Genomic DNA, 15,631 nt, shown 5'->3' with positions numbered 1-15,631 from the left:
CGCCAGGAGAAGGTCATTTTAAGTGGACTGCGTATTGGGCACTGCGTTTTTAGCCATTGTCATTTGATAAGTGGAGCTGCCCCCCCCCCCCCCCCATTTTGTACACAGTGCGCCTAAGTTTTAACTGTCCAATTTTAATTCTGAACTTTCGTAATTGTTAATCAGTTATCTTTTTCATGGATAATTAATGCCACATTTCAATAACTGAATGGTAAATGTGATTAGGAGTTTAACCACAGCTTGTAGAGTTATTGTTGAAAGGTGTATGTTCTTCATATGTTTATTACAGTCATCCACTGTAAATGAATTAGTTGCATTTCAAAGGGATACATTTATTTGAATATGTGCTCCAAATTATACAAATTCTCATTGTGCACTGATTCTAGTACTATGTTCTTAGTTGGTGGCCAGCCAAAGAGGTGAGATGTAGAGAGCTTAATTTATGGTCTGGAATTATAATTTTATAATGCAAGACTAGGCATCAGCCTAATAAATCTTTCTTGTTCAGAAGTTTTGAAAATTGTTGCCACTGTTTTACAGTCAACCAAATCTTGAACTTCGCTAAGATGGTAGGTTGTCACAGTTCATATCAACAGTTACACACACTCCACAATTGTAATGACTTTAACTGACAGCTTTAAATAATTGTATCTGTTCAGTAATTAAATATGACATTTATGACTGTGATATTCGTTACATTTCTGATTGCTGAGATTTAATAAAAAGTCTGCCTTGTTTATTGTAGATGGTGTGGTGCTTTAGTTTGATTGCAGAATAATAGGCAAGGATCTTCACATCCTCAGTGAGATGGAATTAACCTATTACTGCAACCTGCTTACAGTGCTCACTTTCCTTGAAGCTGCATCAGTTCAAAATTCCATCTTACATTAATGTTGGATATTCTTGTTTTCCGAAAACCGCAATTTCTGGAGATGACTCTGACTTTGACACAAATGCCACTGCCACACCAACTATCACTCAAATAAGCACTTACTTAGCACTCTCAAAATTTTGACATTGCCAGACATGGCACAGCTACATAGGTATACCACACACCCTGTCTGGGACTGCTGTCTTTTCATTTAGTTCATCCTTTCCACACCACTGAGCACCAAAGTCACCTGTACAATCATGGGCTGAAAACTCAAAATGGATCCCTGACTTTGCTTTGTCAAAACATGTCTTCTTTTAGCAAGGAACACAATCTCTTACCTGTCATGTAAGATATGTTTACTGCAGAACTGATTGCCACATATTGGGCCCACTGCTTTATTAAATGGTCCTCCCGCACCCACGTTTCCTTATGTAAGGACTCACTGAGTCGTCTTCAGGCTATCACCCGGTATTTTTCGTGTCATCTCTCAGTATCTGCCATCCACGACCTTCTGGCTGGTCTTGACCGAGCTACATGTTTGGTTGATTTCCTTTAGGTTCTTGGCCCAAAGGGTATCTGGGGTAATGAGCTTTCCGATCTTCAGGCTGAGTGGGTGGTCACTTACTGCCATTCTCTGAGGGGCTTGTTTGTGGCTTCATGTCAAATTCCTGTTCGCCCAGTCGTGGGCCAAATCTCGGAGGAAATCTCTCAGTGGAAATCTAAAATCCTCTGCAGTCTTCGACTTTCACTGAAACTGCCCTGCATGCTTCTTGTCCCATGTGTTAGCAGATGAGCCTCAAACGATTACATCCTTTCTCGGCTTTTTTGTGAAAGTGGTTTGTCCTCCCAGATTTAAGTACTGAATTTCCTTCCAGAATTGGAGTTGCTTGGTTAGCATTGGCTCTAGTTTGGGAAGCCTTCAGCCTCACCTCTATGCTGTCTAGGTTTTTCCTATTTCTGTATGGTCCTGGTCCCTCATGCCATTCCCCTCCCCCCCCCCCCCTTTTCTTGTCTTCCCCTGTGTTGCCCCATTGTGTTGTGATCGTTCATGTTGTGTGGAGATTGGAATGGGTCAGCAGCAGTGCTGGTGCCCCATTGTGTGTAATGCCTTTGGGCACCACATGCTCTTGTTGCATCCCCTCCCCCCACCTCTCCCATTCTCTTCCCTTCCTGCCACCTCGATGTTCCTTTTGCCTCTTTGTTTGCCCATTTTCCTTTCACATTTACCAGACATTGCTCTTTTTGTTGCTTCTCCCTTAGTTCTGTCATCTTAGATCATGAAACCAATGATTTCACTGTTTGGTCTCCCTCACCCAACTAACCAAAATTCTACCATGTGGCTTCCTTTTTCCTCCAAATCATGTTTTCCCTGCTATTTTTCTCTCTTTTACTGGTATCAAATTTAGTGCCATAATTAGCTTTTTACCTCCCCAACTGTCTTACTTCGTTCACCAAATACACTTCAGCTAATTTTTTCTCTTCTGTTCATTTATTTTCCTTTCATCCATTTGCCGTCCTCAATTGCTTTAAATATGAAAAGCCATTAATGTGTCTTCACTGTTAGTTTTTAGGATTTCCTTTCCGATATATTTGACAGACACTGTTTTAGGCCTGCTGAAACTGATTTGTGAGCCTACTTTCAAACTTGCTGTATTGAGTTCTCCCATTCACTGTCCTCTGCAGCCAAGGTTACGAACGCCGTGCTTGTGCAGTGGCATTTAGACTTGGAGGTACGCTTGTGATCCTGGTGGTGAAATATTGTCACTGCCAGTATTCGTCCGGTAAGTGAGGAATGATTGTAGTGTAAAGTTCCTGATCACCAGTCTTTGCACATACGTTCTGGATTAAATTACACTGTGCTGCACAATTAAAGGGTTATTTTCTCGAAATACCATATTTGTTTCCCATTGTGATGCAGAAGTTTGAAATTTGGCTTAAAGGTACCTACAACTTTACTCTGTAATGGAGCAAAAGCCTGGCATCCTGTGACGTCACCTTCAGGCTCAGGAACACTTCTGACAGCGAGGCGTCAACACTTGCTAAAAAAGGCCAGAGTTCAGAAGTTCATGTGAGGTGTAAGGTGGGTTATTGATGTCATATTGGCACCAAACTTCACCACAATTCTACCCAACACCACCTGGACTTCTCACATGATAAGACATGTCACTGTTACCCACATTCCATTCCCTTGTCTTCATGCCTCTGCTAGGGAGTCGAACTGCCTGTCCCAGAAATCACACCATTATCTTAAGAGTGGCTGAGGAAAAAATTTGACACATTGTGATTCAGAAGTGGCATAAAGGGCTTCGATGAAATCTTCCCTTCCCTAGGGTGTTGATTGCCACACATTTTGCAGTCTGAAACAATAGTTCACAGGACGACATTCTTGACAGCACAACCTCTGACAGGGTTGACATGCTCCTGGACGATTCAGTCTTCTCCAAGGATATTGTGGGCCTGATGCCCACTGAGCATGACTGTACAAAGTGTAATGCAACAGCAAGTTTTGCTCTAGCGTACAGGATGGAATAACAAGGGTCCTTTGAAAACCATTCAACAAAATTTGAATGTGATGCGAAGCAGCAAAGGGTGTTCATACTTTTCCAGCAGCTCTCCCGTCTGTTTCACACCTACTTGTGGGTGGTACATGAATAAAACAGCAAAGGTTCCCGGAGTTAAACAGCAGCATCTGTGCCATCTGCACAACTTTGTTGGGCCTACTTGGTGGTATGTCCCTTGGTTAAGGACATTAAACTCCGTGGGCCCCTTGGTGCTTTTAATGTGTTTGTCATGTGCCCACACAGTGTCACCCTCTCCCTTCCTTTCATCAATAAAACCACAAACCCAACAGTGCATTGTTCAAGCACTCATCAGTCATCGACACAACTCGCTCGCTCACTCACTCACTCACTCTCACATACACTCTGCATATGTTGCCAGAGTGCAGGACTACCGTGCCTCGACACACTTGTGAAGCATATCAGTGGTGAATACCAACAGCGTAATGTAAACTTCCAGAGGTTGTTCAAGCATACCTTCTTAGTATTGAAGATAAAAGGGACCCCTGATCTCTCGTGGCTCATTGCAGAGTAATAATGTAATTATTTCTTATTCAGTTTGTTACTACAATCACTCCTGTTTTTGTGAAAACATAGAGATCTGCACTGATGTGCACTATTTTCAGTGCAGTGCAGATACAAAACTAACTGGGGGCAAGAAACCAAATGAAATACTTATTACATAGTTATCTCAACCTGTGTGTCAAAATCTTATGCTTGAGAATGGCTTAGTGCTGAAATTGCAATTGCAAAATAAAGATCTACCAGCTGAAAGCAAGATGAAATCCTTTAACAAAACAGGGAACTTTTCTGGCTCAATATTGTGTAATATTATATAAAAATCAACACCTATTTCTTTCAGGCACCGTTTATAATGTATATGTTTTACAGATTTTTTGGTGAATGAAAAGCACCATCTTGCTTTTGTTCCACAGTATTACTTTTATTGTGTTAACCGGTTTTTGTCTTATAAGGTCATCTTTGGACATTTACTGCAAATGTCTGAAGATGGCCTTATAAGCCAAAAAGTGGTTAATACAATAAAAGTAATACTGTGGAACAAAAGCAAACTGGTGCTTTTCATTTATCATAATGTTGTTCTGCCAAGAACCGACAGAAGATTCTGTTAAAGATTTTTTGTTGATATCAGGTAATGCAGCACACTTTCTAAACAAATTGGAAGTATTTTGAATATTTTTGAACCTGCTTTGGGTTATTAAAAAATTACAAAGAAATAGATGCAATTTTTTTCCAAAATGCTTCCTCAAATTAAGGTACCATTTAATCCAATGTTATACATTTGAATGAGACCAAACTTTTACCAGATATGCATGACATGGCTGAGGTACTAGACCTATTTAATTCCACCTGTTATGTATATTGCAAGGATTAAAAAATCACATCTTACATTTTTATAATTTTCCTAGTAAAAATGTTATTTTTTTTTCTATAATTTAGATGATTCTGCAATAAAGCTTAAGTCTAATACATAAGTATGGACTATTGCAAGTTACAGAAAAAAATTAGAGCAGTGCTTTATAAACTTTAGGAAATATTTGTACCTGAATTCTGAAAAATACAATTTACGGGGAAATTGCAAATGAAGAGAAGAGTCCAATTGTACCATGTCTCAGAACATTTCTGAACCATAGTCATCTTCCTGCAGCATTTCTTCATCTTTGAGCTTCCTCTTAGAATTCCTTTTAGCACTGCTTGCTTCTTTGGGAACTTGAAGAGTGAATCTTTCAGCTTCATGCACCCGTTGTCTGTCACACGCAAGCAATTGGTCTTCCATATTTAGAGCTACATTTTATGCCTAAATTTCTCAGGACTTCCAACCTTCCTATCACTCCATCATTGAAACATATCACTGCATCTAGTACCAACTTCTAATGTACACTCATGGAAATGGAAAAAAGAACACATTGACACCGGTGTGTCAGACCCACCATACTTGCTCCGGACACTGCGAGAGGGCTGTACAAGCAATGATCACACGCACGGCACAGCGGACACACCAGGAACCGCGGTGTTGGCCGTCGAATGGCGCTAGCTGCGCAGCATTTGTGCACCGCCGCCGTCAGTGTCAGCCAGTTTGCCGTGGCATACGGAGCTCCATCGCAGTCTTTAACACTGGTAGCATGCCGCGACAGCGTGGACGTGAACCGTATGTGCAGTTGACGGACTTTGAGCGAGGGCGTATAGTGGGCATGCGGGAGGCCGGGTGGATGTACCGCCGAATTGCTCAACACGTGGGGCGTGAGGTCTCCACAGTACATCGATGTTGTCGCCAGTGGTCGGCGGAAGGTGCACGTGCCCGTCGACCTGGGACCGGACCGCAGCGACGCACGGATGCACGCCAAGACCGTAGGATCCTACGCAGTGCCGTAGGGGACCGCACCGCCACTTCCCAGCAAATTAGGGACACTGTTGCTCCTGGGGTATCGGCGAGGACCATTCGCAACCGTCTCCATGAAGCTGGGCTACGGTCCCGCACACCGTTAGGCCGTCTTCCGCTCACGCTCCAACATCGTGCAGCCCGCCTCCAGTGGTGTCGCGACAGGCGTGAATGGAGGGACGAATGGAGACGTGTCGTCTTCAGCGATGAGAGTCGCTTCTGCCTTGGTGCCAATGATGGTCGTATGCGTGTTTGGCGCCGTGCAGGTGAGCGCCACAATCAGGACTGCATACGACCGAGGCACACAGGGCCAACACCCGGCATCATGGTGTGGGGAGCGATCTCCTACACTGGCCGTACACCACCGGTGATCGTCGAGGGGACACTGAATAGTGCACGGTACATCCAAACCGTCATCGAACCCATCGTTCTACCATTCCTAGACCGGCAAGGGAACTTGCTGTTCCAACAGCACAATGCACGTCCGCATGTATCTCGTGCCACCCAACGTGCTCTAGAAGGTGTAAGTCAACTACCCTGGCCAGCAAGATCTCCGGATCTGTCCCCCATTGAGCATGTTTGGGACTGGATGAAGCGTCGTCTCACGCGGTCTGCACGTCCAGCACGAACGCTGGTCCAACTGAGGCGCCAGGTGGAAATGGCATGGCAAGCCGTTCCACAGGACTACATCCAGCATCTCTACGATCGTCTCCATGGGAGAATAGCAGCCTGCATTGCTGCGAAAGGTGGATATACACTGTACTAGTGCCGACATTGCGCATGCTCTGTTGCCTGTGTCTATGTGCCTGTGGTTCTGTCAGTGTGATCATGTGATGTATCTGACCCCAGGAATGTGTCAATAAAGTTTCCCCTTCCTGGGACAATGAATTCACGGTGTTCTTATTTCAATTTCCAGGAGTGTATTTAGTCCTACAAAAACATTCTTGGGTAATCTTCCCCTTATACAATGGTTGAAACTTTTATTTGTATTCTGAGTGGCCCCCATGAAGACATTTACTAAGCAAAACAGGGGCACTCAGGTCTCTAAAAATTGGTTTTACTTCATTTATAACAGGCTCAGGGAGAGAATGCTTAGGATGGTATATTTGACCACTTTCTTTTGCTTTGTGGTAACCACACCAAGAATCTGCTCCTTTAGGGCAAAGTCAGTGAACAGGATGGTCACCTGTGGACAACTTATGAGAGTAGGTGGCCCATACAACTTTTCTCATTACTGTAACATCATTCAGAGGTGCAGCTCGTCTAATGGCCAGTCCATAATAACTCTGAGGGAGGTCTATTTCAGTTTGTCAATATGCCTCGGCCAGACCGTTTTCCATCAGATAGCAACTTTCCTTTCATTTCTCTTCATAGCTTCCTCAAACTAGCACCCATCCTCTTTTGCACATGTCAAGAACACTCCAGTTTTGTTACCAAGTTATCACCATAAATATTGAACTCATTAACTTTATTGAAAGCTTTAGGGTCCCCATTGCCTAGGTACTTCTTATATCTAATACCTCTGAAATATTTTTAGAGCTCCATCATACTCCATACCTCCACTGTAACCATCATAATTCTTAGAACACTGATGTACAATATGTCCTTCAGTGTTACCATGAAAGGTGTGGCAGTACTTAGATAAGCACGCAACATCAACAATTTTTCCGTTCCCCAGAGAAGTTGCACTTAAAACACCATTCAAGGAACGAGGTCCTCGACATTGCCGTGTCCCATCAAGTGCAACACCAATTGACAGTTTCTTCTACTGCACGTTTCATAGATGCTTTAGGCACAACTGTCAAGGCACTTAAAAGTATTTTTATGTACTTGCTGAACCTACTTTTGGGGGGGGGGGGGGTGTTAGGAGGAAGGAAGGAAGGAAGGAAGGAAGGAAGGAAGGTCCATCAAACCACAAAATGTTTGAGCAGCCTTTTTTCCTTTTCCTATTGCATGCACTGCATACACTAACTTCAGATTCACATCATATGAATTATGCACAATGGTTGAAGTCATTTTTGAGATAGATTTATTGCAGAATCTACACAGGACAACTAATTTTGACACTAAACCCTTCCTGCTACTTTGTTTTTCAGTTATTTCCAGACAGCCTACACCATCAGATTGTTTACACTTCGACACTTCCTTCATCAAAGATGATGCCCACATCAACAACAAAAAATCGACTACAAACAAGGTCATTGTTAGCACAAAAATTTGGATCGCCAGGAGGTGTACCATGTGAGAGTTCCTTCCCTGAAGAACTGATACATAGGTTACCTTCAGAATTGAAACATAGGTTACTTTCAGCAGTGCAGCTTGAGTTGTTCATGAACTGGTTACCACAGAATTTCCTTTTATTGAATTTCTTGATGAGTGGCCTAGTTAGTGTATATTGCACACTAAAGGATATGTACTTCCACAATTATCTGTAGCACTTGGGCAACAAACATTCAGTAACAAGTGAACAAACTGCTTCAGCAAAACAAAAGTAAATAATATCAAAGATAATCATTTACAGACACTATGAACCTGCATTGTTACCGACATGTACAATGTATCATACTTATAATTGCTTGAAACAGAAAGTTCAGTTCTTTTCGAAATAATACTGGTTTCTGTAACAGAAATAAAGGGGGCGTGCTGGCATACATGACTGTAACTTTAAAATAAGGTATATATAGGTCATTCTTCATTTGAAACCCTGTAATGTGTATATTGATGTAATCAGGAAAGACTATAGAATTCAATAAAGTCATTAAAAAATTTAGATTTTTCCACCATTATAAGTACCCTGTTGTTGTTGTTGTTGTTCTGGTTCTGGTCTTCAGTCCCGAGACTGGTTTGATGCAGCTCTCCATGCCATTCTATCCTGTGCAAGCTTCTTCATCTCCCAGTACCTACTGCAACCTACGTCCTTCTGAATTTGCTTAGTGTATTCGTCTCTTGGTCTACCTCTAAGATTTTTACCCTCCACACTGCCCTCCAATACTAAACTGGTGATCCCTTGATGCTTCAGAACATGTCCTACCAACTGATCCCTTCTTCTAGTCAAGTTGTGCCACAAACTCCTCTTCTCCCCAATCCTATTCAATACCTCGTCATTAGTTATGTGATCTACCCATCTAATCTTTAGCATTCTTCTGTAGCACCACATTTCAAAAGCTTCTATTCTCTTCTTGTCCAAACGATTTATTGTCCATGTTTCACTCCATACAAATACTTTCAGAAACGACTTCCTGACATTTAAATCTATACTCGATGTTAACAAATTTTTCTTCTTCAGAAACTCTTTCCTTGCCATTGCCAATCTATATTTTATATCCTCTCTACTTCGACCATCATCAGTCATTTTGCTCCCCAAATAGCAAAACACCTTTACTACTTTAAGTGTCTCATTTCCTAATCTAATTCCCTCAGCATCACTTGACATAATTCGACTACACTCCATTATCCTCGTTTTGCTTTTGTTGATGTTCATCATATATCCTCCTTTCAAGACACTATCCATTCCGTTCAAGTGCTCTTCCAAGTCCTTTGCTATCTCTGACAGAATTACAATGTCATTGGCGAACCTCAAAGGTTTTATTTCTTCTCCACGGATTTTAATACCTACTCCGAATTTTTCTTTTGTTTCCTTTACTGCTTGCTCAATATACAGATTGAATAGCATCGGGGAGAGGCTACAACCCTGTCTTACTCCCTTCCCAACCACTGCTTCCCTTTCATGCCCCTCGACTCTTATAACTGCCATCTGGTTTCTGTACAAATTGTAAATAGCCTTTCGCTCCCTGTATTTTACCCCTGCCACCTTTAGTATTTGAAAGAGAGTATTCCAGTCAACATTGTCAAAACCTTCTCTAAGTCTACAAATGCTAGGATCGTAGGTTTGCCTTTTCTTAAACTTTCTTCTAAAGTGAGCCGCAAAGTCAGTATTGCTTCACGTATTCCAGTATTTCTACAAAATCCAAACTGATCTTCCCCGAGGTCCGCTTCTACCAGTTTTTCCATTCGTCTGTAAAGAATTTGCGTTAGTATTTTGCAGCTGTGACTTACTAAATTGATAGTTCGGTAATTTTCGCATCTGTCAACACCTGCTTTCTTTGGGATTGGAATTATTATATTCTTCTGGAAGTCTGACGGGTACCCTGTATCCTTAAGAAATTAAGTAACTCTGTAATAGCTGCTGGAGACCCCAAGTCCCTTACACAAAGATACTAGAGGTGTCTGTGAACGAACTCTGGAAGTTTGTCAGTATAGTTCTGCTTCACTTTGTATTTCATTAACCAGCTGTTGTTGTCTCCCCAGTTTAAAGATACGAGAATACTTTAGATAATATGGAATCCACTTGGCTGACTCTTCTTTAAATGTGCATTTTACACTATGCTGATGAAGCATAATAAAGGCTGTAGCACAATAATGTAGTAGTGAAAACTTATAAATTGTGAATAGTAAATTCTTTGTTGCGTTTTCTTGTTGTTGTTGCTGTGTTGAATATGTATTATGTTCCATTAATATAGTACTAATATGCCTGAACTTTTCCTCTGCTGTCACTTAAACTCTTGCAAATGCAGCCAAAGAACGAAGGAAGAGCAACATTTAGATATATTGCTTAAAGAAGTGGACAAAAAAAAGACTGAATCAACAGAAATGTCATCTGAAATAGAGAAATGCAAGAGTGAACTTCATGAACTGCAGGTGAGCTGTTCATCTGCAATATGCTTTTTATTTATTTGTAACTGTTAAAATATATTATTACAATGAACTTTAGAATATGTATTCTTCTTGGGGGTGGAAAAGATAAACATGAAACTTGTTTAGTGTTGTAACGTGACTGACATCAAGGACACAGCTACTGTAGAGTTAGATCATTGAGTACTGATCAGACTTGCACATAAACTAATACAGTAACCTTACATAATGGATGTAGGACTTAGTGGGACAACAAATGGGGGGAGGGGGGGGGGGAGGAGAGATTTTAAACTTAAGCAAACATGTGAAAGGAGAGGATCTGGAGAAAGGATCATGTAGTCAAAGGAATTCAGAGAACTGTTACCAGGAAAGTAATACCATATGTAATGCATACAAAATTTCTTAAATGCTTATAGAAATTAAACGGGATTATCTGGTAGGAGGTGAGGAGGATTATAGTGCCTACTCAGGCATTGTCATTTTTACCGCTCACTTTACATGCGAACACAGTAGTACAATGAGTGACCATGTTGAAAGAAGTGCCTGTGCCATGCGTTGTATAGTGATTTGCTGAGTGAAATTTAGTTGTTACATTTGCAGAGAAAAAGTAAATATTACATGTAGAGTATCAGAATATACATGACTTTTGCCTCATTCCTCCTTGTTTCATTGTAACTTGGTAGTTATGTGCACATTTCTGCCATAAACTTCAAAATCTACTTAGAGATATTCTCTTCGTATCTCCGGGATAATCTGTCTTATTGCTGATAGCATTTGCACTAAGTGTCCTCATTTATTTGTTGGACATATTCCAACCCCTGTCTTTGCTTATGGTTTTTTACTCTCAATAGGTCCCTCTCGTACCATTAAGCCCCCAGGGGCTCAGCATTGATTTGCTGGGTACAGGCTTGGCAACCCCGTGGCTCCTGAGCTGGGGACTGGTAAGCATCGCCAATCCCGTCACCGTACACCGTAAGCTCTGGGCATGCTTCAGCAACCACTGCGTGGCGTGACAGTGGAACATTGTGTGTCTCAGGGTACGGGGATCTTGGCTTGACCACCTGGATTGCGAGGATGGGATAAACCTCTGCAGAAACACCTCAATTTCAAGGTGTGCTGTGCACTGATGGGATGCATGGCTGTTGAGGTGAAACAGTCATTAGCGGGCAACCTATGGAGAACCTGCCGCACCTCAGTTGTATAAGGCTTACTCAGGCACGTGGGTCTGTCGGAGTGGACCCTTCCTAAACTAGCTGCTCTTGGGACCAAGATGGAACCCTCGAAATCATAATCTTTTCCTCCCAGCGGGAAATAAGTATAATTTTGACTGTAGTAGCAGTGCTCATGGAGTCGAGAATAACAGCGTGTTTCTGGTGATAAAGAGGAAGGAGGGGACATTTGAAAGTGTCCCCCTTTAATATCCATAAGGGTTTGGAAGGCCTTGCTGGAACATTAAAATCTGTAAAACAATTGCGCAATGGCTCATTGTTTGTCGAAACTAAGAAGTCATAGCAAGTAGACCTTAAGAAATCACAAACTGGACAACTATATCATTGTTGAGGTGCACACCTCTCTCAACTGAAGCAAGAATGGGCATCCCAGGGAATAGTCGATGTGGAGCAATGAACATGCTGGAATAATGGAGCAATTGAAAAGACTGCTTCTTTCATTCACATTCAATTCTCCTACATCGCCTGAACATCTTACGGTGGGGTTCCTTAGACTTAATGTTCGACCTTACATTCCAAACCCTATGTGGTGTTGTAAATGCAAGCATTTTGGCTGTACAACCATGAGTTGTGGAGATGAAGTTATTTGCAGGAACTGTGGAAAAGCAGCTCATGACGCTGGAACTGACTGCCCGTCTCTGCGACTTCGCATAAACTGCTCTGGGAACCACCCAGTCTGGAGCAGACACTACCCTGTTTTTTCTGAAGAATGCAAAATGTAGGAGATAAAAGTGGCCAAGCAGATCCCCTATGCCGAAGTCAAAAAAGAATATAAGGTGATGAAAACCCCCCTGTCCTTGCCACCTCATATTCTTCCATAGCGCAGAAACCTATTCCCAAGGGGGACGCCTAGACACAGATGCCTAGTGTGCCTGTGGCCACCACAAGCACCTGTACTTGGATGTGTACATGTCAAGGGATAAGGAGTAAGGACAAAGCAATCCAGGCAACTGCACTGGGCAAGACCAACATTATTTCCTCATTATCTAGAAGGTACATGGAAAGGAGTGCCTCTCAATACCCTCTTTCCTCCTCATCCTCCAAGGGACAGGGTGCAGGGAAAGGCTCAAGACATTCGGGTCAATAGCTGTTCAGGGTGTCTTAAGAGATATTTCTTTCCCATCTGACTGATGAGGAGTATATCATGGAGTTTAGATGTCTTGGACCCAGGCAGCCCCTCCACTCCCCCTCACTTTTAAAGTGCTTCACCTCCCTGGTGAAAAGATAGGGGTAAATTAAAACTGCACTGATGACGTGGCTTCCATAATACAGTGGAACTGTAACTCCTGGCACAGGCAGGTCCCTTGTGCTTTTGTTTACAAGAAACACATTTTAAAGATACAGATGTCTCTGTGCAACAGTGCTATACTGCAAGGATGACCTATGAGGGGAAAGGGCTAAGGGAGGTGTTAGTGTTTGTCACTAATGTGCACCACTCCTCTGCCCTCTCTTTGGCTACTAACCTGCAAGCTGTTGCAGTTCAAATTCATGTGTGTTGAAGGATCACTGTTTGCTCAATGTATTTACCTGTCCAAGATGCACTAGACTCTGAGGCTCTCACGGATCTTACAGCACAACTCCCACAACCATTCTTCCTCCTGGGAGACTTCAGTGCCCATCGTGTCTTGTGGGGGCTCTACCAATACTCGCCCTTGTGGTCAGGTTTTGGAGGGCCTCATGACATCTCATGAGCTGTGCATCCTCAACATGGCTACTCACACACATTTCTCTACTGCTACTGGATCATTCTCAGCCATTGACCTCTTTCTGTTCTCCCGCATTCGCCGACTATTCAGTGGGAGGTCATTGAAGACCTTCATTCCAGTGACCACTTCCCAATCTGCCTTCACCTACTAAATGGCTCACCACCTGAAGTTAAGCCCCCAAAGTGGATGGTCAGTGGGGCTAACCGGATGCGTTTGAGCCAGCTTGCTGTGTTTCGAACACTGTGATAGGGTCCAAGGATGGGTGGACCATCACATGAGTGATCCATCGTGTTGCTGACCTCTCCATCCCACAGTCCTCAGATCTGAGGAGGCGACCTGTACCTTGGTGGACAGAGTGGCAGTCTGCAATCTGGGAAATGCATGTGGCTCTTAAACACTTTAAACGCCGACTGACAGCAGACAACTGTAGGGCCTTTCGAGTCACAAGGGCCAATGCTTGACGCGTCATTAGGAAGAGTAAGAAAAGATCATGGCAATCTTTCGTGGACTCCACCAGTCATTCCACTTCTTCTATAGAAGTATGGGAAGCCATCGTGAGGATTTCCGGTAAACGCAGCCATTTGCCGATAGCAACAGTGCTGAAACAGGGGTGCCTCCAAACACCATCTTGCTCAGATGTTAGTCGGACATTATGTACAAACTACTACCAGTGCAAGCCAGATCTGGTGTTTCATTGCTATCTTGCAACTGTAAAGATGGAGAACAGTTATGAGGCCTACAACTCCCCTTTCTCCATCTGGGAGCTCGAATAGCACTGACAGATTCGTGACACTGCACACAGTCATGACCAAATCTGGTAGTGGATGCTTTGACATTTGCCAGTGGCATCAAAGGAAATCCTTCTCCAATGTTTTAATCTAATATGGCAGACAGGCAGCTTCCCCAACTCGTGGAGGGAGACAATTCTGATCCCTCTCTTCAAATCAGAAAAGAACTGCAAATGTCCCAGTAGTTACTGGAGTATCGCATAACAAGCTCTGTAGGAAAGACCCTGGAGCGAATGGTTAAGTTGCCTAGTCTAGTTATTAAGAGACCAGGCAACCCCTTAGTCACTCTGTGTGCATTCTGAAGATTTCGGTCCACTGTCAACGATCTCCTCCTCTGCGTTTTGCCGCCTCTGCGTTACTCTCTTCTCTCCTAATTGGTTTTAGTGCATGTGATACAGAGCGACTGTGAGATTAGAGTGCATGTGTGTAAAACACTTTTAGGTTCATCTCCACATTCAATTATTATTATTTTTTTCATAAGTGTAGGGGTGCTGATGACCTTGCCACTGGGGACCAACACTTTTCAGTTCCCCCACCCGTACAGTGCTGTGCTGTAAATGAACATTCCCAGAAATTTCTTCCTACTACTGTATGTATTATAAAATAAAAGCAATTCTGTAACTTTGTTTCAGATGCAGTTGAATGCTTTGAATGTGACAGACTGTCCAGTGCACAGAAGAGTTCTTGATAAACTCAAAAATGTTGATATGATGAAAAAACAAATTGTAGGATGTCAGACAGAGTTGAAAAAATACAAGGGGCTTCCTCCTGACTTTTTTGAAGCAAGAAAGAAGCTTGCAGATATGCACAACAAATTACGTGAGGTGGAAAAAGAAGTTCTTGACAAAATTTTAGGGAAAAGTAATTGCACTATGCCTTCTCCTTTCCCCTCCCCACATTAAGTTTTGTATATAAGGTTTCCAAATATGATGATTGATTATTTTACATATGTATTGGCATGGAATATAATGTTACATAAAATGAGTAAAAAGTTCAGGGTATTAAATGTGTGTTTATTGCCTAATTCAGGGATTCCCAACGTGTGGTCCGCAGACCCCTTAGGGGTCCACCGCCTCTTTCTAGGGGTCCGCGGTCATCCTTCACCGAATCGTGTAAAATAATGACTAAAATTATTGAATAAAAATGTGAAAATCAAATTCATCACTTTTTTTTGTGAAAAACGTGTACTTTTACTTCAGGCCGCATTCCCAAGCAGCCTTTGCAGTTCCTAAGTGAGAACGCATACACAGTTTAGTGCCGGAGAATGCGGCTTCTCTGATCGACTGTTTCGCAACAATACGGGGGTCGTTTGTGCGCCGACACATGGCGGTAGATGTGCTGAAACATTTTACGCATGCGCGGAGCGAGCTTTGTCGACCAGTCACA

At 42.7% G+C, this 15,631-nt stretch overlaps 1 protein-coding gene across 3 annotated transcripts in view; it reads left to right on the top strand.

The window, feature by feature from the left end:
- Positions 1 to 15,402, top strand: part of LOC126262746 (chromosome partition protein Smc-like) — a 52,127-nt gene extending 36,725 nt beyond the window's left edge. For 2 of the 3 annotated variants that reach the window (XM_049959555.1, XM_049959556.1), the window contains 2 exons: positions 10,405 to 10,528; positions 14,878 to 15,402. In XM_049959555.1, coding sequence (XP_049815512.1) covers positions 10,405 to 10,528; positions 14,878 to 15,147 — 394 coding nt within the window. In that variant the 3' untranslated portion in view covers positions 15,148 to 15,402. The remainder of the gene's footprint in view (positions 1 to 10,404; positions 10,529 to 14,877) is intronic. The other variant, XM_049959557.1, reaches the window with a different exon arrangement.
- The last annotated feature ends 229 nt before the right edge of the window (positions 15,403 to 15,631 follow it).

The sequence above is a fragment of the Schistocerca nitens genome, chromosome 6, assembly GCF_023898315.1.
Source record: "Schistocerca nitens isolate TAMUIC-IGC-003100 chromosome 6, iqSchNite1.1, whole genome shotgun sequence".
In the NCBI taxonomy this organism is placed as follows: Eukaryota; Metazoa; Arthropoda; class Insecta; order Orthoptera; family Acrididae; genus Schistocerca; species Schistocerca nitens.
The sequence above is the reverse complement of the archived record's forward strand: the minus strand, read 5'-3'. Positions and strand labels throughout refer to the sequence as shown.